We start from the raw sequence: 21694 nt of genomic DNA on the forward strand, positions 1-21694 counted from the left end.
GGTAAAGATAATGAGGCATTCCAAGAGGGTTTTCTGTTTTATTATGAATAGGAAAATTGTCCTGGGAATCTGGAGGCAAGGGGGCGTCGGGGGGGGGGGGGAGGATGGAGGGCTAGGGTAAGGATGGACATAGAAGGGGATGGAAAAGACAGCTGGGACTCAGAGTCAAATTTTAGGTACCACTTCCCCCCTCCTCCATATTCCATTGCCTGTCATAAACTCTCCTGTGAACCTTCAGCAATCATATTAACTCCCTGGGACTTAGACTTCTCATAAGTTAGTTACATTCCTTTCCTGAAGCACTTTTAAGCACAAGGAATAGGTTTGGCAAAAAAATTTCACAAGATTTAATGTATATTCTTAGGGTTGTTTTTTTTTAATTTTAAGAAACTCTGCTGTCATTCCCAGTCCAGCAACACCCCTAGAGCTGCTTGATGACTCCTAGATGACCGCCTTCTGACAATATATGAAGGGCTGTTCTATATGGAAGAGGGTTGGGTTGGAGCTACTGTATGCGGCTTACCCAGCAAAACTGGCGTGAGATGAGAAGGTGTTGCCAGGAAGCCGAATTCTAAATCCATTTAAGATTCATTCCTAGGCAGGGATTATCCTGGGACCGGACTTAAAGTGCTTTCCAAGTCTGCCAGTCTATATCTTTCTCTTCATGTACTGAAGCCCAGCAAATCCTGGGCTTGAGGTATAAAATCAGGATCCTGATCTCCCCACATCTACATGACCTTGTAGATAGGGTAGTAAAATAGAGGTTGCTCTGGCCTTGAAACCAGATAAACTTGGGACTCTAATCTTTGTACCCCACTTAGGAGCTGACACCGTGGATAACTAAATCATTTCACCTGTCTGAACCTTAGCTCCCCACACTGAAAATGAGGACAATCGAGTTTGTAAAAGGCCGAGGTTGCTGTTGTGAGGTCCCCAAGTGTCCCCTGAGTGATGAATGAGCCTCACAGTTAAAACTCCACCTTCTAGGATCCCTGCTACACCCAAACCACTCTCTGCGGATGCCTCTCCGCCCCGCCCAACCCCTGGCTCAGGGCCAGAGTCGAAAGCCCAGCCCAGCCCGGCTGACCAAGCAGGTGACGGGATAGCTGACTGGCCTCCTCTGTTCAGCCCCGCGAGCCTGCGCGGGGCACACGCAGCTGAGAGTGCAGGCCGTGGCGCATGCGCGCTGCAGGGAAGGCGCCTCCCGGAACAAGCGGCCCGGGCAGAGTGCGGGAAGGTAGCGCGCCTAGTCGGGAGGCGCTGGCAGCGGGGACCGCTTCCGGATACCAGGTACGAAGTTAGCCTGCAGCTGGCCCCTGAGATTTCACTTATGATCCGCGGGGAGGGCTCGGGGCTGCTGGGTGCTGTACACCTCGCAGTCGAGAACGTCCTCCCCTGAATTTTCTTGTAAAGGCACTGCTCTAAGCAAAGGTGCTGAGGACCTTGGGAGGATTTTGCAGGGGATGGAGGCTGCTTCTTCCAGGGATCGCTTCGCTCCACCTCTTGGGGATTCCCCAGATTTCTTCCTTCCGTGGTCCCGAATCTCCCACCTGTCCTCCTTCCTACTTTTCTGGAGCTAGGGAGAGGTGGGGAAGGGATGGGGCTCTCGGACCATTGCAAAAATAGTTTTAACCTTCCCAGTACCACCCAGACTTCAGTCGAAAATGTGTCTTTCGAGCCCCAGCGAGTACAAAGATAGGTAGCTTTTTACGTAGTAGCTTACGGAAAAATCTCTTAGTGGGTTCCCTAAATTTTGGAGGTTTAGGGGCAAGGCAGGGCCCTGTCATCTGGTTTTGTACGCGGTGCAGTAAATCATTTTGCTGCATTGCACCCAAGATGCTTTCTGGCCTTTCCAAGTGTCCGGCCGGCATAGCGTTTGCGATGGGAGCATGTGATGCAAAGCGCACATCGCACATCGTCTCCCACTTCCATCGCTTTCATGTGTAGTTTTGGGCAGGTCATATGGTCTTGCCATGGAAATGGAGCAAGAGGGGTGATTGCTTTTTGTCTGCATTTTCCCTGTGAGTATAGAGACTTCTTACAAGGATTGGGAATAGATTTGTTTTGCCTCCTCAGAACACCCAGTTCAGTAAAGAGATTAAAGAACAGGCTGTATCATGGCAATAGAGCTATCCTGAGGCTCACTTACAGAATGTCTTCCTTCAGGCAGTTGTTCCTTTGGGTCACTCATGCGTTCATTCAAGTATTTTCTAAGCACCTGCCTTGTGCATGGCAGTGAGGTTTGTGCTGTGGGGAGGAGGAAGATGAACTGGACTTGAGCTTAGCCCTGGAGGAGTTTGACTGGCTTGGAGGGAGATACGGAGGGGAGCCCAACCTAAGTAACTCTACACCAGGTAGAAAGGGGTGGGGCCCCAGGAGAGAGTCAGAAGAAGAGCTGGGGGCTCAGAGGAGGGAGAAGAATCAGCCTTTTATGCCAGGTGGTTGGCTTAAGAAGAAAATCAGGTCCCCAAATTACTACCTCATGATGAGTGATCTCTCATAAGCTTCAGATCTTTATATAACTGTGTTTTCCTCGCTGTGTGTCAGGCATCTTAGATTATGTCTCAAATAGGTCCCATCATTCCTGGTGACCTGCCTCCTCCTGCCACCACATGCCTCCTGCTGTTCTAGTGCTCCCTGTCTCAGAATAGCATCAAGGCTCACCTGCCTCCCACCTCTCCTTCCTAGTGGTCCAAGCCAGAGACCTAGAGATGAGTCATCTCTGACTTATCCTCCCACCCCCACCCCTGACACTCCCACATCCAGACTTATTGATTCTATTTCCTGATCCTCTCTCAAATCTGACCCACCCTCGTTGCCATGTCTCTAGGCCAGGCTGCCATCATCTCTTGCTTAGCTTATTTTCCTGCCTCACTCCATCCATCTCCCACTACTGCAGCCAGGAAGCACTTGCTGGAATTAAGTCTGGTTGTGAGGCTCCCTTCATTCATCCCTTACCGCCCTTGAGACGGAACCCAGCCTCCCTTTATAGGGTTTACATGTGTCCTGGCCCTGTCTTTTTCACCAGCCCCTCACTCTTCACAACCCCCTTGCACACCCGTCCATTTTGAAAACATGCCATGCTTTCTCGTGCCCCTGGGCTTTTGCACATGTTCTCCTGGCTGCCTAGAACACACCCTTCCTTGCCACCCTTTTCACTTGGCTCACTCCTCTGCCTAAGGTCCCAGCTGGGACCGCACTTGCTCTAGGAATCCTTCCTTAGGCTCCCATGTCTCATTAGGCACCACTGCTTGTTATGGTGCCCATGCCTCTCCTCCTAGGGCTCATTAACACATCTGCCTCCTCTGCTGTGCAGCACTGCAAGTCCTGGAAGACCAGAGCCAAGTCCAAGGGCTTTCCATTGCTTCCTACTGCCTTGCACAAAGAAGACACCCAATAGTTGTGAGGTGGAATTCAGTATAAGTTGTAATATTACGGTTTGATTCATTGAATGCCTGAATCATAAATTCACACTACCTCAGTTATTTGTCAGTGTGCTGTTATAGTTATGGCCTTACACATGTCAAACTCCAAAATGAGTGTAAAGGTGAAAGAGAAGAATGATCATGATTAGAACAGCTAATATTTGTTGAGTTCTCAGTATGTGCCAGGCACTGTTCTAAGCACTTTACACTAGTATCTCATTTAATTAACACAACTCTGTGAGGCAGGTAATTTTATTATCCCTATTTTACAGATGGAGACACTGAATTGCAGAGAAATTAGGGAACATGCCTAGTGTTACATAGCTAGTAAGTAGTGGCATCAGGTTTGGAGGCAAGCGTACATTGTGGAATATGATTAACTCTTGGGGGAAGACAGGAGGTAGGACGGTAGGACTGACCATGAGAAGCTCACAGAGCTGAAGATGGTAAGTCACCCAATGGAAGGCCACAGCTTTAAGCAGCGAGACCAAACAGAAGTGACTGATCCAGAATTTAAAAACTCTGAAGAACATTAGTTTTATTTGCACATTCACTTTTTTCAAACAGCTAACTCAGTTATCAGAGGTATTATTGCTAGTGGTTAGGAATGAGACTTCTCTGAGTCTGTAATCTTGGTTCTTCTGTGTGGCCTCAGGAGTATTGCTGGCCTTTTCTGTGCCTCAGTCAGCTTATCTGGAAAGCAGGGATAATAATGATAGCACTTCCCTAAGAGGGTTGTAGTAATAATTAAATGTGTTGATGTAAGGCTCTCGAATGGTAATTGCTCCAAAACATCTTCATCCCCATTATTATTATGTGTTCATATCATTCAATTGACAATGGTTTTTGAACACAGGTCCTTCCTATGTGTTCAATACTGTAGCACCATTTCTTGGACACAGATGAGTTCTTCTCTTTTAATTCTGCTTCCCATGGATGTTGAGGATTTTTCACTAGTGCCTCCTCAGTGCCATCATCTCCTGGACCTCAAATTCCCTCCCCACAGACCCTTCCTCACACTAACTTCTGGCTTCCTCTCTTCTGTTCTTCTGGGTCAGTTTGTTACCAGTTGGTACAGAGGATAAGAGACTAAGTTAACTTAAATGGTGAGCAGTGAAAACACTATAAAACTACAAAGAAATCTCATACGCTATTCCTTGTATGTACAAAGATACTTTCCCCACGGAGGAAATACAGATGTAAAAGCATTAAGATACGTAAAGCACCACTAGGAATCAGAAATTTAAAAGCTGCAAGGAACATCTCGTCTACTCCCCTTGCTTTGGGGCGAGTTGACATCAGGGATAGGTCATAGTCCAAGGGCCAACAACCTGCTAGTGCCAGTACCCATATCTCCAGCCTGTAGCCAGCACACTTTCTCTGACATCTTATAGACTCCTGGGCAGGATTTTAATGGAACTTCTCACCCCTGGATACATGTTTCAACTGCTGCTATGAGGCACGATAAGATATTCTCATAGCTCACTTAATTTTGTGCAAGGTTTCATTAATATTCTTCAGTGATTTACTACTGATTTTTAAAAATTTTTTTTAATTGTTTATTTTTGAAACAGAGACAGAGCATGAATGGGGGAGGGGCAGAGAGAGAGGGAGACACAGAATCCAAGCAGATCCCAGGCTCTGAGCTGTCAGCAGAGTGCCTGGCGTGTGGTTGGAACTCATGGACTGTGAGATCATGACCTGAGCCAAAATTGGACACTCAACCGACTGAGCCACCCAGGCGCCCACGATTTACTATTGATTACGTGTGGATGTCTTTGACCTTTCCTTTTTTTAGTAGATTAGAGAAATTAATCTCTGTAATTCTGTGGAATGCGTATCATTTTTATATACATATACTGCTCCCAGTTCTTTTTATTTTGTAAAACTTATCCCTTTCCCCAGCTTTAGAATTGCAACCTTGCCAATGGACCTGATTGGTTTTGGTTATGCGGCCCTTGTGACTTTTGGAAGCATTTTGGGATATAAGCGGAGAGGTAAGCCCTAACCATATTTTTCATCAAAGGGACTTGGTGGGAGGTTGGTGATTGTGCTAAGATTATCTGAGGGTTTGTAAGTAAGACAAGAAGCTAAAGATGTCCTAGAGGTGGCTGAGGACCAGCATGTCGTGCATGGAAGGGAGCCATAGAGGGAAGTGGGGCTGGGTGTGACAGAGCATTCTAGCCTGGCTTTCTGGGTCTCTCTTCACCCATCATTATCAATTACATAATTAATTGATTTAACTACCTCAGGGCTATGCGCTTATTATCAAAGGAAGATTTTCATTTGTTTACATACTCACAGTATCAAAAACTGACTTATGTTGAGATTATGTTTTGCAGAGGAAAATTTGTTAAATACTTAGGTATCATATCTGAAGTTGTCTCTTCATCTGTATCCAAAAGAAGAAGAAACCCAGTTGATAAATCAAAGGGTTTTCATGGAGAAAAATAAAAGGCCAAGTTTCATATTTTGCTTTGTTTTAAGGTAGAAGTATTTTTAGTCATGGTGTCTCATATTTCTGTTTCTTATATTTTCATGAAATTTTAAAAATGAAGTTATATTTCAAAGAGTGTTATATTTGTGACATTGGTGGACTTCAACTTGAGTGAAAAAGCCAGGTCTACAGAGTTATTAGAGTTACTCCTTATTTAGAGATTGCTAAAAAGTCCAAGGCCAGAAGCACAGGTCTCTGTAGGGACTCAGGGGAGGCAGGTTTAAACAAATTATTTTCTTTTCTTTTTAATGTTTATTTATTCTTGAGAGAGAGAGAGTGTGTGTGTGTGTGTGAACAAGGGAGGGGTTAGAGAGAGAGAGACACACACACACAGAATCCAAAGCAGGCTCCAGGCTCTGAGCTGTCAGCACAGAGCCTGATACGGGGCTTGAACCCACGAATCCTGAGATCATGACCTGAGCTGAAGTTGGATGCTTAACCAACTGAGCCATCCAGGAGCCCCAAAACATTATTTTCTAAGATTTCCAAGAGCCTGTAAATCACTTAGACTTTTGTTTGTTGTTCTTATTTTCTCTCTCAATACGTGTAGCATCGTGGATATGTATTTGATGAAAAAATCATGGCACCGAAGACCTGTAAACCACTACTCAAAAGTTCATGTTTTATAATCTACTTTAAGGAGGACTGAGTTTAAAATTCTGATAGGATTGTTACTGAAAAACATTTCCCTTGTCAAAGATGTGTCTAAATAACTTCTTGTTACGGAACAGAAGAGCACACCTGAACATTTTTACTTGCCTCTTAGAGGGGTGGGAAGAAGGCTGTGTGTGTGTGTGTGTGTGTGTGTGTGTGTGTGTGTGTGTGTGTGTGTTGGGGCAGCTAGGGGTGGAGAGGGGCAGAGAGACAAGGATTACTTTACATTCTAACCCAGATCTCTTTGGGAACAAATGAAATCACATTCGCTGTAAGGTCTCTGAGGGCACGTGCTTGTTGCTCAGCTGCACAATATGGTTGCCTGGCCTCCTACAAGAGCCCCCAAATAAGTGATCTGGGAAGCTCCTGGGGGCATGTGTTCACAAAGAAGCCCACTCTTGTATAATGTAGGTTAAGAGTACACAGGCCACAGAATTAAGCATTCCTAGATTCTCCTCATGACACTACTGCTTACTAGCTCAGATACTTGTGTGAATTGTTTTAGCTTTTGGGTTGAATCCCTCATTTGTATATTAATCCATTAGGATGAAATAAGATAATGCATGTAACACATTTCACACAGTGCCTGGCCCAGAAGAAAGGTTTAATACCCTTGTTGTTTCTGTTGTTACTGTCCTGCCAATGGGAGGGTCTATGGGCCAGTGGAGCAAAATACCTTTTCCTAGTTTTGTATTCTGTATTATATTCTAAGCTGCTTGTGGTCTTGAGGTCTTAGAACTTTTGTATAAAGTGAGTCGATGCTTTCTGATTTTACTTACGTCTTCCCAAGACATGAATCCTGTGCACTTGGGTCAGGAGACCATTCCAAGGGACAGTTATTAAGAATAATGTTGGGGGTGCCTGGGTGGCTCAGTCGGTTGAGCGTCTGACTTCACCTCAGGTCATGATCTCGCAGTTTGTGAGTTCCAGCCCCGCGTTGGGCTCTATGCTGATAGCTCAGAGCCTGGAGCCTGCTTCGCATTCTGCGTCTCCCTCTCTCTCTGCCCCTCCCCCACTCATGCTCTGTCTCTGTCTCTCAAAAATGAATAAGCGTTAAAAAATAAAAATTAAAAAAAAAAAAAGAACAATGTTGGGTAGGTTAATGATGTGATGTCCAAAAGGTGTTTGGTAAGAAGACAAGTATATCTGAATCCTATACTAGACCAGCTGCCTGACATAGCGTGGGTCAAAGTGAGGGACGGAGATTTCTTTTCTTGCTGGGGGCAGAGAAAGTGGAAAGAGGCAGCACAGTGGCAGGATGCTGAGCACTGAGTTCTGGGTTCACCCCTCTCCCATATAAGTCCCCAGAGAAGTGCATAGCCAGGGGGACACTATGATTTTGAGGCTCTTTCTGAGCCAGGTGGCCAGTGCTCAAAGCTAAAGATGGCCAGAAGGCTCACTTGGCCTTCTCCTATACCAGGACTGAACCTGGCTTCACACCTTCCTACTCTAGTTCAAGGTCAGGGCACAGCAGCCCCTCTGGAGGAGGGGAGCAGGAGAGCTGGTGTCCTGCTCTGAGGGAGGGAGGCCCCCATGTGTACCTTTCAGTTCCTTTGAAAACTCCCCTACCAAGGTTGCGCCAACCAGGTCAGCACTGGGAGGAAGGGGATGCAGGGCAGAGCTTGGAACGTCTTTTTTCGTAGCCCCACCATAGACAGTGAGCTTTTTTGCAGGATCTTTCTCCCTTCCACTAGCCATGGCTTTGTTATGAGGTAGAGCCCATGGTCCCAGCTCCTTCCTCATGCAGGATGAATTCTCCCAGGAGCCTTCCTGGTACTCATTCACGTGGGCTGCTAGTGTGCATTCCTGTCCCCACTGTTTGCTGCCTGACATCACCAAGACTTGGGTGCAGATGCCATCACTCCCGCCTCCACATATTTAAGGTCGGGAGGATCTTAGCAGTGCAGAAATCATCAGGAAATACAGAAAAGAGTCATAGATCTCGAGTTGAGAAGACACCTTAATAAAGGTGACCTAGTCAAGTGTTTCAGAAAATACTTAAGTCCCCTTAACTCTTTTCTAATCTGATATCTTCTGCTTAAACATGACCCCTAACAGGGAGTTCCCAGCATGAGTTTTGTCAGTATTTATCTAGTGCTGCTAAGTAGCCAGCACTATGTCAGGCCCTGGAAAACAGCAGTGAGCAAAAAGAGATAGTGCTCACAAGCAAGTCAGGGGGCTGACCTTAAACATACAGGTAGGTGTACAAATATATGATGACAAATAGTAGAAAACTTTGACGGGGGTCCTCATTCAGAATAGTGAATCACAGAAGACATCTCTGAGGAGCTAACACTTACAAAGACATCTGGAGGTGAGCGGCAGTTGGTGAGGTGAATAGTGCAGGGAAGAGCAGACCAGGCAAGGAACAGCGTGCCTAGAAGCCATGAGGAATAAAGAGTTTGACATATTCAAGGAAGTGAAAGAAGGCCAAGGCTCCAATAATAGAGCAGACTTGAATTTTTCCCTAAGTGCAGTGGGAAGCATTGAAGGTTTTCAATTAGGGGAGTGACCTGTCCAGATGTATGCTTTTAAGAGATCATGTTGCCGTGTTTGCAAAATAGATTTGCGGGAAGGGAGGAACAATGAAGAATTTAATACCTCCAACTGTAACATTCTAAGCCATTATATATTTGACACAGATGATATTATTAACTCTGTTTTGCAGCTGACAAAACTCAGAGGACTAAGTGACTTAGCCAAAGTCCTGCAGGCAACAAATGGAAGAATTAGGAATAGAACCTAGTGCCTATGGCTTCTCATTCAGGATGCTGCTCTGTATGTGTGTGTGTGTTATGTGTGTGTTGCATGCGTGTGCTCATTGCTGCAATGGTTTAACCCTGGCTGCAATCTGAATTTCCTATAGATATTTTTAAACTAAAGATGCCTTGACCCTACCCCAATGGATTCCAATCTGAGATTCTAAATAGAGTGAGCTCCATGCTGCAATGACTGTGTATCTTGTTCACAGCATCACTGGCATACAGCCATGTTTAACCCTGGCATTGCTGTGTATTCGGGATTCCTCTGCCTTGCATTTCAGGTTCAGCAGGGAACAGTCAAATCTTAGAAACTGTTCATGAGTAGACTGATATTTAATTTGGCTTTGTCAGTTACAGTGCCAAATGTAGAAATACATTTGAAGGCGCATGTATCATACTTGAAGGAATGGAAGGAATTCCTTTCATTTGGGATTTCTCTTTCTGAGCCCATTTTTTTTCCAGGTGGTGTTCCATCTTTGATTGCTGGTCTTTTTGTTGGATTTTTGGCTGGCTATGGAGCTTACCGAGTCTCAAATGACAAGCGAGATGTAAAACTGTCACTGTGTAAGTAAGGCATTTTTTTCCTCTTCTGAAGGGTCAAACCTTGGGAGTGTTTTTTTTTGATACCCTATACCAGGTACACTAGAAAACATCCAGTTAGGGGCGCCTGGGTGGCTCAGTCGGTTAAGCAGCCGACTTCGGCTCAGGTCGTGATCTTGTGGTCCGTGAGTTCAAGCCCCACGGCGGGCTCTGTGCTGACAGCTCAGAGCCTGGAGCCTGTTTCAGATTCTGTGTCTCCCTCTCTCTGACCCTCCCCCATTCATGCTCTGTCTCTCTCTGTCTCAAAAATAAATAAACATTAAAAATATATATATATTAAAAAAAAAGAAAACATGCAGTTACATGGCAAGTGCATATGCATATGTCAAGACTGAACACAATTCTTGTTCCTTCCTAGACAGACCCAATCAAAAATGAGGATATTGCTACCAAGCTTTCAAACACAGAACATATTTCTGTGAAACTTATTACTCGAAAAATAAAATTATAAAATTAAAGGAATTATGGCTACATTTTCTGTTAACTTCCCTAAGTGCATATTAGCATAGTTCTCATGTTGCTATTAAAATACGTAAAAAGGGACAGCCTCACATTATTTAATTCACAAGCAGCTTTTAGATCCTGTTTTTTTTCCTTAAGACTTAATCTAAAAAACCAAGGCTGACTCTTTCTTAGCTTCTTCCCCTGTTGGGTGTAGTAGGGGAATGTCCACAGTGAAAATGGAAACCCATGTGTATTTAAAGGCCCAGGATGCTTGGATTTCTGTAGTCCAGCTTGAAATACAGTGGACGTTTGGAAATTATCTCTATTTAATTGGATCATTATTCAAAGTGCCCTGGTGGGTTATGGAAGAAAATACAAATGAAGACAAACTGTATTAGTTTGGTATTTGAGGGAGAGAAAGAGACTTAGTGTGTTACTTTTTTCTTTGTTTGAAACAGGAGGTAGGGATAGTTAAAAAAAATTTTTTTTAATGTTTATTTTTGAGAGACAGAGAGAGAGAATGAGCAGGGGAGGGGCAGAGAAAAAGGGAGACACACAATCTGAAGCAGGCTCCAGGCTCTGGGCTGTCAGCACAGAGCCCGATGCCGGGCTCAAACTCACGAACCGAGAGATCATGACCTGAGCCAAAGTCAGTTGCTTAACTGACTGAGCCGCCCAGGCATCTCTAGGGATAGTTTTTAATAATGAAATTGTATCAAAGGAAGAAACATATCAGCAAGATGTGGATATACTGGGCTTTTTATCCTTGTGTGTTTAAGTACTTCACATATGTTTATCATCATTTTTTTTTATATCAGCAAGCAATTGTTCCTTGAAAGCTGTTCTTCTTTATATTTTTTTATAAATTTTTTTTAATGTTCATTTATTTTTGAAGAAGAGAGAGACAGAGCATGAGCAGGGGAGGGGCAGAGAGAGAGTGAGACAAAGACTCCAAAGCAGGCTCCAGGCTCTGAGCTGTCAGCACAGAGCCCAGCACAGGGCTCAAACTCACAAGCTGTGATATCATGACCTGAGCTGAAGTCAGATGCTTAACCGACTGAGCCACTCAGGCTCCCTGAAAGCTGTTATTAAATTGTGACATCAGTGCCCTAATAAAATGGCTTCTCTCTCCATATTGGTTCAGCTCCTAAAAGGCTGGTGTGATGCTTCTAAATTTAATATTATTACCTAGATGATTGTTATTTAGTCTCCAGGCATCAATTTCCCAAAATTGAATGCTGCACATTAAAAACAGTCAGCCTTTTTTCCTAGTATTTTTTTTTTATTCATTAAGTCTTACTTTTAAAAAAAAGATACCAATTATTTTCTTTACTTTCAGTTAACTAAGCATTTATTCGATTTCCCCTTGTGGATCCAGACATACTACCGAGTGTTCCTGAGGAAAGTTGAGTAAGACACAGTGCTAGCCTTCCTAGACATTTAAGTTAGACCAAGACTTTTTATTTTGAACATATTTCAGGAATAGATTTTTACATGCTTATTTACTCAACAACCTTTTCAATAAGCTAATTCATAAAGTCTTTTAATAGAGCACTTTATCTTTTTAAGAAGATAGCAACTTCTTAAGTTCTTAAGTTCTTAAGAAGCAACTTCAGGGGCGCCTGGGTGGCGCAGTCGGTTAAGCGTCCGACTTCAGCCAGGTCACGATCTCGCGGTCCGTGAGTTCGAGCCCCGCGTCGGGCTCTCGGCTGATGGCTCAGAGCCTGGAGCCTGTTTCCGATTCTGTGTCTCCCTCTCTCTCTGCCCCTCCCCGGTTCATGCTCTGTCTCTCTCTGTCCCAAAAATAAATAAACCTTGAAAAAAAAAAAAAAAGTTAAAAAAAAAAAATTTTTAAAAAAAAAAAAAGAAGCAACTTCAGTACTTACACATAGTAGTTCTATTAAAAAGCTGAAATGATATGCATTTTTTTTTTCATAAGCAAGCATTGAGAATGTGTTTGAAACTGCAGTTCATGCATCGGTTTGGTTTGTAGTTACAGCTTTCTTCCTGGCCACCATAATGGGCGTGAGGTATAAGAGATCCAAGAAAATCATGCCAGCTGGTCTGGTTGCAGGTTTAAGGTAAGAAAAACTATTTTGATCTGTACTTTCTTCTGCCATAATTTTGAAGTGCTGACTTTTTGGCAGGAGTCAGTTTTAATTTGAAAGGTCAAAGTAATTTTTATGACAGTAAGCGTGACTGTAAAACCTTAAAATATCATGTATTCAGTCAGTCTTTGGTATTGATGTACCGATGAACATTTTTGTGGAGTACACGTAGGGTTGCTATAGTATCGAGCACACATACTCGCCTACCTTTTTCAGAATAAAGAACTAAATTCAGCCTCATTTTTCCTCAAGATTTACTCATCTGAAACAGTAAATGTATTCATTTCAATCTGATACTCAGTCTCTCTTAGAGTGTTATAGTGATAGTCTGCTACACTTATTTTGAGTTTTTAAGGGAAGAAAGTTAATATTTTTAAAAAAGATAACAGGGAACCTCTGGTTTCTCTTATTTTGATCCTAGTAATTCTATCCATGAGATTAAGTATATTACCAAGTAAAAATTTACAGGTAACATTTTTAGTTCTTCCTGGAAGCTGTCTTTATTATGTTGAAAGCCTTCAACATGTGCATTTCCTTTGTTACACATTTTTACTTTTTTACTTTGGAATTTCCAAAGAAATAATGAAATGTATACAAAGACTGATGTTTATTGCAACTTCATTTCTTTATTTCTTTTTCTTTTTTTAAAAAAATATTTGGGGCGCCTGGGTGGTGCAGTCGGTTAAGCGTCCGACTTCAGCCAGGTCACGATCTCGCGGCCCGTGAGTTCGAGCCCCGCGTCAGGCTCTGGGCTGATGGCTCAGAGGCTGGAGCCTGTTTCTGATTCTGTGTCTCCCCCTCTCTCTCTGCCCCTCCCCCGTTCATGCTCTGTCTCTCCCTGTCCCAAAAATAAATAAATGTGGAAAAAAAAAATTTTTTTTAATATTTATTTTTGGGAGAGCGCAAGTGGGGGAGGGTCAGAGAGATGGGGACAGAGGATCTGAAACAGGCTCTACACTGACAGGCTGACAAGTGGCAAGCCTGTTGTGGGGCTCAAACTCACCAACTGCGAGATTATGACCTGAGCTGAAGTTGGACGCTCAACTGACTGAGCTACCCAAGTGCCCTGCAACTTTATTTCTAATGGAACACATGATGAATTGAAAAATTAGAAACAACTTGAGGAGTGTCTGGGTGGTTCAGGTGATTAAGCATCTAGCTCTTGATTTAGGCTCAGGTCATGATCTCACGTTTCCCCCCATGTCAGTCTCTGTGCTGGCATCATGGATGGAGCCTGCTTTGGTTCTCTCTCTCCCTCTTTCTGTCCCTCTCTCCCTCTCCCTCTCTGTCTCTTTCAAAATAAATAAACATTTTTAAAAATCTTCACCAATAAGGAAATGTTTCAATACATGTTTTGTCTACATAATGAAATACTGAGCAGGCATTACGTGCACTGTTTTCAAAAACTGTTTAGTGGCATTAGAAAATCTATTTTCTATTAGAAAATTAGAATGATACAATAGGAGATAAAAACAAAATAAACAACCAAATATAGTGTGATCTCAAAAGTTTGTATAAAAAACCAAGATAGGAAGGAAATACTTCACACTGTTAATAGTGTTTATCACTAGGTGGTAATGCAATGACTAATTTTCTCCTTTCTATTTTACTATAGAAATTCTGGTGTGGCTATGTATAATGCTTATGGCTTGGTTGGGGGTGGGTGTCAGGGAGGAATGTGATTACAAGGACTGCCTTCCAGTGATGGCTATGTTCTAAAAATTATATTTAGTGATAGAAAGAATCAGAAGCACGGTTTTTGGGTCAAGAAGACAAGACCCCAGTCAATGGAAAGTAGCTGAGATTATAATAATAACACCCCAGAATTGCTCCTTGGTTATTTTTTCAAACCACTTGCCTTTACTAGTTTATGAAAGGCGTTTCTTTCCAAACCTTTCTCTTATAAAGGTTCATCCCAGATTTTCAGAACAATGAGTTCTGAGTTTGCTCATGCAGTCAATCACCATTTTTAAGTAGCTAATCCAGCTGGGTCTGGGAAGTTCCAGTACAGGGATAACGAGATCACCCCTGCTCCAAGGAGAAGCAAGAGAGAACCCTGGAAGCCAAAGTTTAGTAATAGTACGGGTTTGGTGAACATACTAACCTGTCTTATGCCACGTAAGCGTGACCTGCTCCTTGCCTTTCTTTTATTTTAATCCAGCCTCATGATGATTCTGAGACTTGTCTTACTGCTGCTCTGAAAATATGGAGGAACTGAAAACTAAATTCATGCGATTCTGCTGTAACGGGCAGAGCACATACTTTGTATTTAAAAGATAAGCTTCAGGGATGCCTGGGTGGCTCAGTCGGGTAAGCGTCCAACTGCAGCTCAGGTTGTGATCTCTCAGTTCGTGAGTTCGAGCACTGCATCAAGTTTGGCAACTGGTGGTGCGGAGCCTGCTTGGGATTCTCTCTCTCTTTCTGCCCCTTCCCCACTTGTTCTCTCTCTCTCTCAAAATAAATAAGTAAACTTAAAAAAAAGATGAACTTCAGCATGGAATGTTATGTGTCTTATTCTACATTAAAAACAACAGCAACACTCCAACATGAACACTAGTTTGAGTAATTTTTTTTAAACAAAACCTCGACTGTTTTTCTACTTCTCTGATAATGGTTTCATTAAAAATATTTAGTAAATCGTTACATTCTCTTTCATTCGCTGTGTCCAGTTTTCATATGTGTGGGGTGTTTTATTTTTTGATAATTCCAAACAGTTGGGTCTGAAGTTGAAATTAAACTGCCAGTTATCAGATAATGGAGTGCCCAAGGTGAACTTTACAAAATGCTCATGTATCTGTTTGTCATTTGCGTTGTATTAGAAACTATATTTCTTCCATTTTAATCGTACTACTGCCAGTGTTATTTTTTTCTCAGCACACTCTGCATACTGACGGAATGTATTCGGTATTTAAATAAAATGCTTTCTGTTTTGAACCTGGTTTTCTCATTTTAATGTCCTCTCCATATATACTCAAGTGATTTTTAACATTTATTTATTTATTTATTTATTTATTTTTTAACATTCATTTTTGAGACAGAGAGAGACAGAGCATGAACGGGGGAAGGTCAGAGAGCGAGGGAGACACAGAATCTGAAACAGGCTCCAGGCTCTGAGCTGTCAGCACAGAGCCTGACGCGGGGCTCGAACTCACGGACCGCGAGATCATGACCTGAGCCGAAGTCAGACGCCCAACCGACTGAGCCACCCAGGTGCCCCTATTTTTAACATTTAAATGCTCAATTATTAATGAAAGTGATTGGACAGGAGGTTTTTGTTTTTTTTTTTTAAGCCAGAACTCTTCCTTAAGAGCAGATACTCTCTCTCACTGAAACAGTAATAATTCTGAAATAAAAATGATTTTGTCCCCGAGTTACTACTTCATTTTTAGAAATAGTTATGACTTTATGTCCAGGGCACTTACTTTTAGGCCCCAGACTGAACATCAAGAGACCTGAGTTCCAGCCCAGTTCTCCCACTGACTGGTTGCATGTTCTTTGGAAGGTCTTTCCTCTCTCTGGGTCTCAGTTTCTCATCCTTAAGGAGGAATTTGGACTAAATGGTTGACCGGGTCCCTTAAAGCTCTCAAAGTCCGCAATTTTGATCCTGGTGTCTTTACTCAGGGGTGTCAGATTTCAAACCCACTCTTTACATGAGATGGTGAATGGAGCCCCAGCTGAGAAGAGCAGAGTTCATATGCTTGTGTTCAGTTACCTTTCCCCACTGACTTTCAAGGAAGTTATTAGACTTCCAGTGATAAGTAATTCAGGAAAGGGAGGGAGGGAGGGAGGAAGACAGGAAGGGGCCTACGAGTTTAACCAAATAAAAATATTCTTCTTTAAAAAAAAAAACCACTTATCCTAATGGCGCAAAGAGGTTGTTACCACAAGAAGGTTGGAAAAAGTGGTTATCACTGGGGTGCTCTGTGTGTATTTGCTGACTATAGAGATGACTGAGAAGACCCTTCAGATTTGGACTGACAACAGTTTACACTCAAAGTTTAGATTACTAAAGTAGAAACTAAGTGTGAAGTTGATGATAAAAATATATGCTCTATCTGTAAAAGACTCTAGTGGTTGAACGTTTAAGAAACTAATTTGAAGCTATGCTCTGTCCTGGACTTTTCCCAAAAGGATGTGGAAACGCGTGATAGCTGGTATATATGTGGGGCTTTTCCTTTTTTAAAGAAGTCTTCAATACCCATTGGCTTACTCAGGATTGTACTCTTTTGCAATAAGTAGAATGCAGAAGAATCTTTATTTGGATGATTCTGATGGATTGGTGTTCTACTGTTTTATAAAAAACAGAAAAAGTGTTGTCTGATTTACAGGCCAGTATTAGGTAGTTTATTTCCTTTTGCCTATCTTTATCAAAGTGACCTTATGATACCTTTGTGGGTACTGCTACAAATGTGAAGTGAGATGTGCCGAGGCCTTTAGACCTCTTCGTTTGTTAATACTCGGCTACTATAGTACCCATGTTTTTAAGAAACATGCCATGTTCAAATTTGAATATGTTCTTCACGGTCTCAATGGAGCCTTCATCTAGTGGAGGCTTCCTTTGGCTTCCAGGCTGGAGAAATTTGTGAATTGTGGGAATGCAGCTGATTCTGGCCTTGAACTCCTAAAATGCAGAAGTATACTATCCATGAAAAGAGAATCGGGCAAAATAGACAAAATACAAACATTGCACATTTTTGCATCCGAGAGAAAGTGTTTAAAAATTATATTCCTCATGGCTGGTGGAGGTAGAGGATAAAATGGAATTTTCATACATTGTTATGCCTTGTACAAAGCAAGTTGGCAATATTTCTCAAGAACCACAAAAATGTTCATAGGCTGTAACCAACTGACCCCATTTTTCAGATTGCATCCTAATGATATCATCTTAAATATGGAAAAATTTATAACTATGAAGATGCTGTTGCAGCATTGTTCATAAAAGCAAATACTCCAGAGTATCCTGATGTCTAACTAATAAATACAAGTCCTTAAGTCATAAGGATTTTCTGTCATAAGCATTTTTCCATGTTGTTATGTCATCTTTGAAAATATGCCTTTAGGTAAGTGCATAAAATTCTACCCAATAGATGTATCTTCATTTATGTAGACATTCCTCAGGTATTGAATATTTAAGTTGTTATGATTTTCACTATTTAAATTAGGTTGTTCTGGGGCACCTGAGTGGCTCAGTTGGTTAAGTGTCCGACTCCTGATTTTGGCTTAGGTCATGATCTTGTGAGACGGAGCCCTGCGTCACCGAGCCCTGCGTCACCGAGCCCTGCACTGACACTGAGGAGCCAGCTTGGGATTCTCTCTCTCCCTCTCTCTCTGCCCACCCCACCCCTGCTTATTCTCTCCCTCTCTTTCTCAAAAATAAATAACAAATAGCAAGTTATTCTGAGCACAGTAAATGGAATATTATATAATCATGAAAATGTTCAAAAATATAATACCATATTGTATAAAAATGAGGCAAACTAAATAAAAATACCAAAACATGCATATAATGTAATGTGAAGTGGGAAATGGAGACTGCAGAATTACCATAACTTGGAATACAACTATTTTCAATACGCATATATTTAAAAGGCTAGAAAGGAATCCACCAACATAGCAAAGTGTCTTAGAACACAGGCCATGGAATCAGTCAGACTGAGGGTTTGTGCACCAGTCCTGTCACCTACTGACAGTGTGACTTGAAAGAAAGTTCTTTGACCTCTTGGAGTCGTTTCCTACCCATTTGAGGATGAAATAAAATCAATGAAGTAATGTGCTTTCAGTGCTTGGTACAATGCTTAGCACACAAGAGTATAGTCAGTGGCTCTGGTTATTGTTAAACAATTGCTGTGTTAGGACAAGAATATCTTAAATGTTTTCCTGTCACCTTATCTAGAGAAAGAAAGCCATTTTATTGAGGTTCTGCTACATTCTGGGCAAAACCTTTGAGACTTGAGTCCTGCCAGAAGTCTGCCCCAGATCCCCATGCTGGCCCACATGACCTTCCTCTACTTTCCTGTATCTTACTTTGTTTTTAAATTTCCTACCTTATATTGAGGTTATCTGTCTATGTGCTTGTCTCACCCACTAGATGTGTTCTTTGAGGGTATCTTTGTAGCTTGGCACAAAGAAGTTAGTAGGTTCTTAAATGCTAATAAGAATGAGAATAAGAATGAGAATGACTGAATGAAAGAATAAGCAAATGATAAAAATTCATTCTTCCTGCAGTTCTTGGGAGTTATTTGGAGAGCATTGCCTGTAGCAGAGGGAATCCTGTGAGGACACTGGGTTTGCACTCTTCAGCCATTAAGATGACTTCAAGCAGCTGTATATCGGCCCAGCTCAGCTGGTTGCCCACAAGAAAATCTTGCCCGTGGCCTGCATCATAGTTGAAAAGAATTAGAGGATTTAGGGATTATACCTAGAAAGATAATTTAAAGTAAGTGTCATTGGCAGAAAGTCTTCTAAAAGTTTAGAGACCTAGTTCCCTAATCTTGGCCACTGGCTAGCTGTGTGAGCACAAGTAAATCCCATCTCTGAGGGCTTCGGTTTGTTCATCTAAAAGAGGTGGACTAGCCCAAATCCTCCTGAGTATTCTGAACACCAGAAACAGCCTAATCTCACATATACCTTTGTCTTCTTTCCATTATATCCCCTGTACCTTCTCTATGAACCTTTATAGAACAATTTTACCCCTCACAGCCTGGATTGGTGGCTCTCCTGGGTCTGCAATCATAATTCTCTCCTCGCACCATCTCAGGACAGGCTCCTTAGATTTGCTGCTCTTTGTAGGAGAACACAATTCTCAAAGGGACACATGCCTCGTTTCTATAAACAAATTTTCTTTTCTTTCTTAACATTTTTATGCTATTTTAGAGAGAGTGTGTGTGTGTGCAAGAGAGGGAGAGGGACAGAGGGAAAGAGAGAAAGAATCTCAAACAGGCTCCATGCTTAGTGTAGAGCCTGAGGTGGGGCTTGATCCCATGACCCTTGGATCATGACCTGAGCTGAAATCAAGAGTAGATGCTCAACCGATTGAGTCACCCAAGCACCCTGAAAATTTTCTTCTAATAAGGCTCTGACTTATGGGTCACTTTGTGTTAAAATCAACTGAATATAAAAGGTTGGAGTAGAAAGGTCACTAAAGTATTTTCTAGCCTTAAACCTCTGTGATTTTGTGTTGCTTGGACATGGGATCAGGAGCTGGAGAGACCTGACTGTAGGCTTCAGTGTTATTAGTTGTATGACACTGGGCAAGTTACTTTGCTTCTTTAAGCTCTGGTTGCCTCATCTGCAAAATGAGGATAACATTGGCACATCTTTGATGGAGTTATGAAGATTACATGGAATCATGCATGCAAAATGTATAGAACAGTGATTGGCACAAAGTAAGCACAAAACAAAAATGAGCCATCATAGGATTAGCACCGTTTTGGTGGTGATGATGTTGTTGATACTATTTTTAACCACCAGAGAAGTCTCTGTTTTTCATAGTATCCCACAACAAACACTTAAGTCCTGGGAATAGCGGTGTTAAACATCGATTCCATTGCCATTATTGGTAAAACTGTAGGATAAAAATCTCTTAAATTATATGCTAATTACACCAGAATAGATTACTTAAAAAATTTTTTTAACATTTATTTATTTTTGAGAGAGAGACAGAGTGTGAGCTGGGGAGGGGCAGAGAGAGAAGGAGACACAGAATCTGAAGCAGGCTCCAGGCTCCAAGCTGTCAGCACAGGGCCCAATGCAGGACTCGAACTCACAAACTGTGAGATCATGACCTGAGCTGAAGTTGGACACTTAACTGACTGAGCCATCCAGGTGCCCCACAGACTATCTTTTAAATGATTTTGAACAAATGATACTGAGAAAGTCTGAGGTATAGACTATTCAGTTTGATTCATCTTCCATCTTGGACCAAGGGGACTGATAACTCACCTAATGTAATACATGAAAAAGTATAACCTAGGAAGTTAGAGTATCAATCATCTATACAAAATACATAAATATCAAATAAACAATCTACATTATATGATTAAGCTGTAAAATTGTTGATATAAATATATTTCAATGTATGTACTAAATCCTTCAATTACAACCATTGGTACTCAACCCAGAAAGGATGGATTAAACCAGCATTGCTGTTAGGTTTGGAAAACTGATCTGTCTCATTTTTACCAAACCCCTAACATTTTTCATGATGCTTCCCTATGTTGACTGATATTATAATGAATGCAGCTGTAGGTTAAGAGCACTGATACTAAAGAAGTCAACCAACCCTTGTGTTAGGACTGGCACTAAGTATTTGCTTAAAGCTCAAGCTTTTCAGACATTATTTTCAGCTGTTAAAGATGTGGGGACAGATGAAAAATAGTGTTATTTTTATAACAATTTGTTTCTTAACTTAATTTTAAAATATTGTGTAGAATTCTGATAAGCCTTATAAACTGTCCTGGACCCTGTACTATCCAGTGTATTTTAGAAGTAATATCCATCCTTTCCACCCCCTCCTCTCTAATTAGTGTGGAATTTTCCCTCTGGAATCCTCTTTATAAGACTCTGTTTTATTCCATAATCAAATCAAGTAACTGAAATTCTGTCAGCACTAGAACTACAAATATTGCTGGAATTATGCATGAAATCCTTAAAAATATATAATGCAGAAGACCAGAGTGAGAGGAAGAAGGGCAGGTTTGTCTTATAACTGTAATTGGGGGAAGAATTTTGCTTCCACAAAGTGATTTTGGGACCTTTATCCACCAATAACATTCTTTATTTTCAGTTTAGTTGTTTTTTCTCCTCCTTGATCCATGTCATAGAGCAGGGCAGAAGTTTGTCACTTACCTTCTCATAGACAGGGAAGAATCTTGTAGTGGCTCTTTCCAGGATGTATTCAAGATTCATTGCCTTCTCTCCAGTCAGAGAGAGTGGAAAGAACATAATCATGTCACTCAGATCCTTCAAGGCCTCTACATACATGTCAATCCTAGAGAAGGGATGATAAATCAAAAGAGTTCCAGGTAAAGGAACCATCATTTCATGAGCCAAAGAAACATGTTAACTAATGCCTCAGTTTAACCTGCCTAGTTAGCAGGTATCTCAATGTCTCATGAGTTAAAAGCAAGTATTTCTACTTGCATGTTGTTTCTTTGAGATATTAAGATCAATTTGAGAAATAAGGAAAATTCTAGGACTAAAATA

At 41.8% G+C, this 21694-nt stretch overlaps 1 protein-coding gene and 1 long non-coding RNA gene across 2 annotated transcripts; one reads left to right on the top strand and one right to left on the bottom strand.

Annotated features, from left to right (window-relative positions):
• Positions 1 to 1159: 1159 nt before the first annotated feature.
• On the top strand, positions 1160 to 15421 carry TMEM14A (transmembrane protein 14A). The gene is made up of 5 exons (XM_043591649.1): positions 1160 to 1290; positions 5331 to 5422; positions 9801 to 9902; positions 12376 to 12463; positions 14652 to 15421. Exons 2-5 carry the CDS (start codon positions 5353 to 5355, stop codon positions 14689 to 14691), a joined length of 300 nt encoding a protein of 99 aa, XP_043447584.1. The 5' UTR covers positions 1160 to 1290; positions 5331 to 5352; the 3' UTR covers positions 14692 to 15421.
• A 1305-nt stretch (positions 15422 to 16726) lies between these two features.
• Positions 16727 to 21455, bottom strand: LOC122489626. Its single transcript, XR_006298953.1, has 2 exons — positions 21338 to 21455; positions 16727 to 17111 (listed from the first exon to the last, which is right to left on the bottom strand). It is a non-coding gene; the product is annotated as an uncharacterized LOC122489626 (long non-coding RNA).
• Positions 21456 to 21694: the final 239 nt, after the last annotated feature.

The sequence above is a fragment of the Prionailurus bengalensis genome, chromosome B2 (assembly GCF_016509475.1).
Source record: "Prionailurus bengalensis isolate Pbe53 chromosome B2, Fcat_Pben_1.1_paternal_pri, whole genome shotgun sequence".
Lineage (NCBI taxonomy): Eukaryota > Metazoa > Chordata > Mammalia > Carnivora > Felidae > Prionailurus > Prionailurus bengalensis.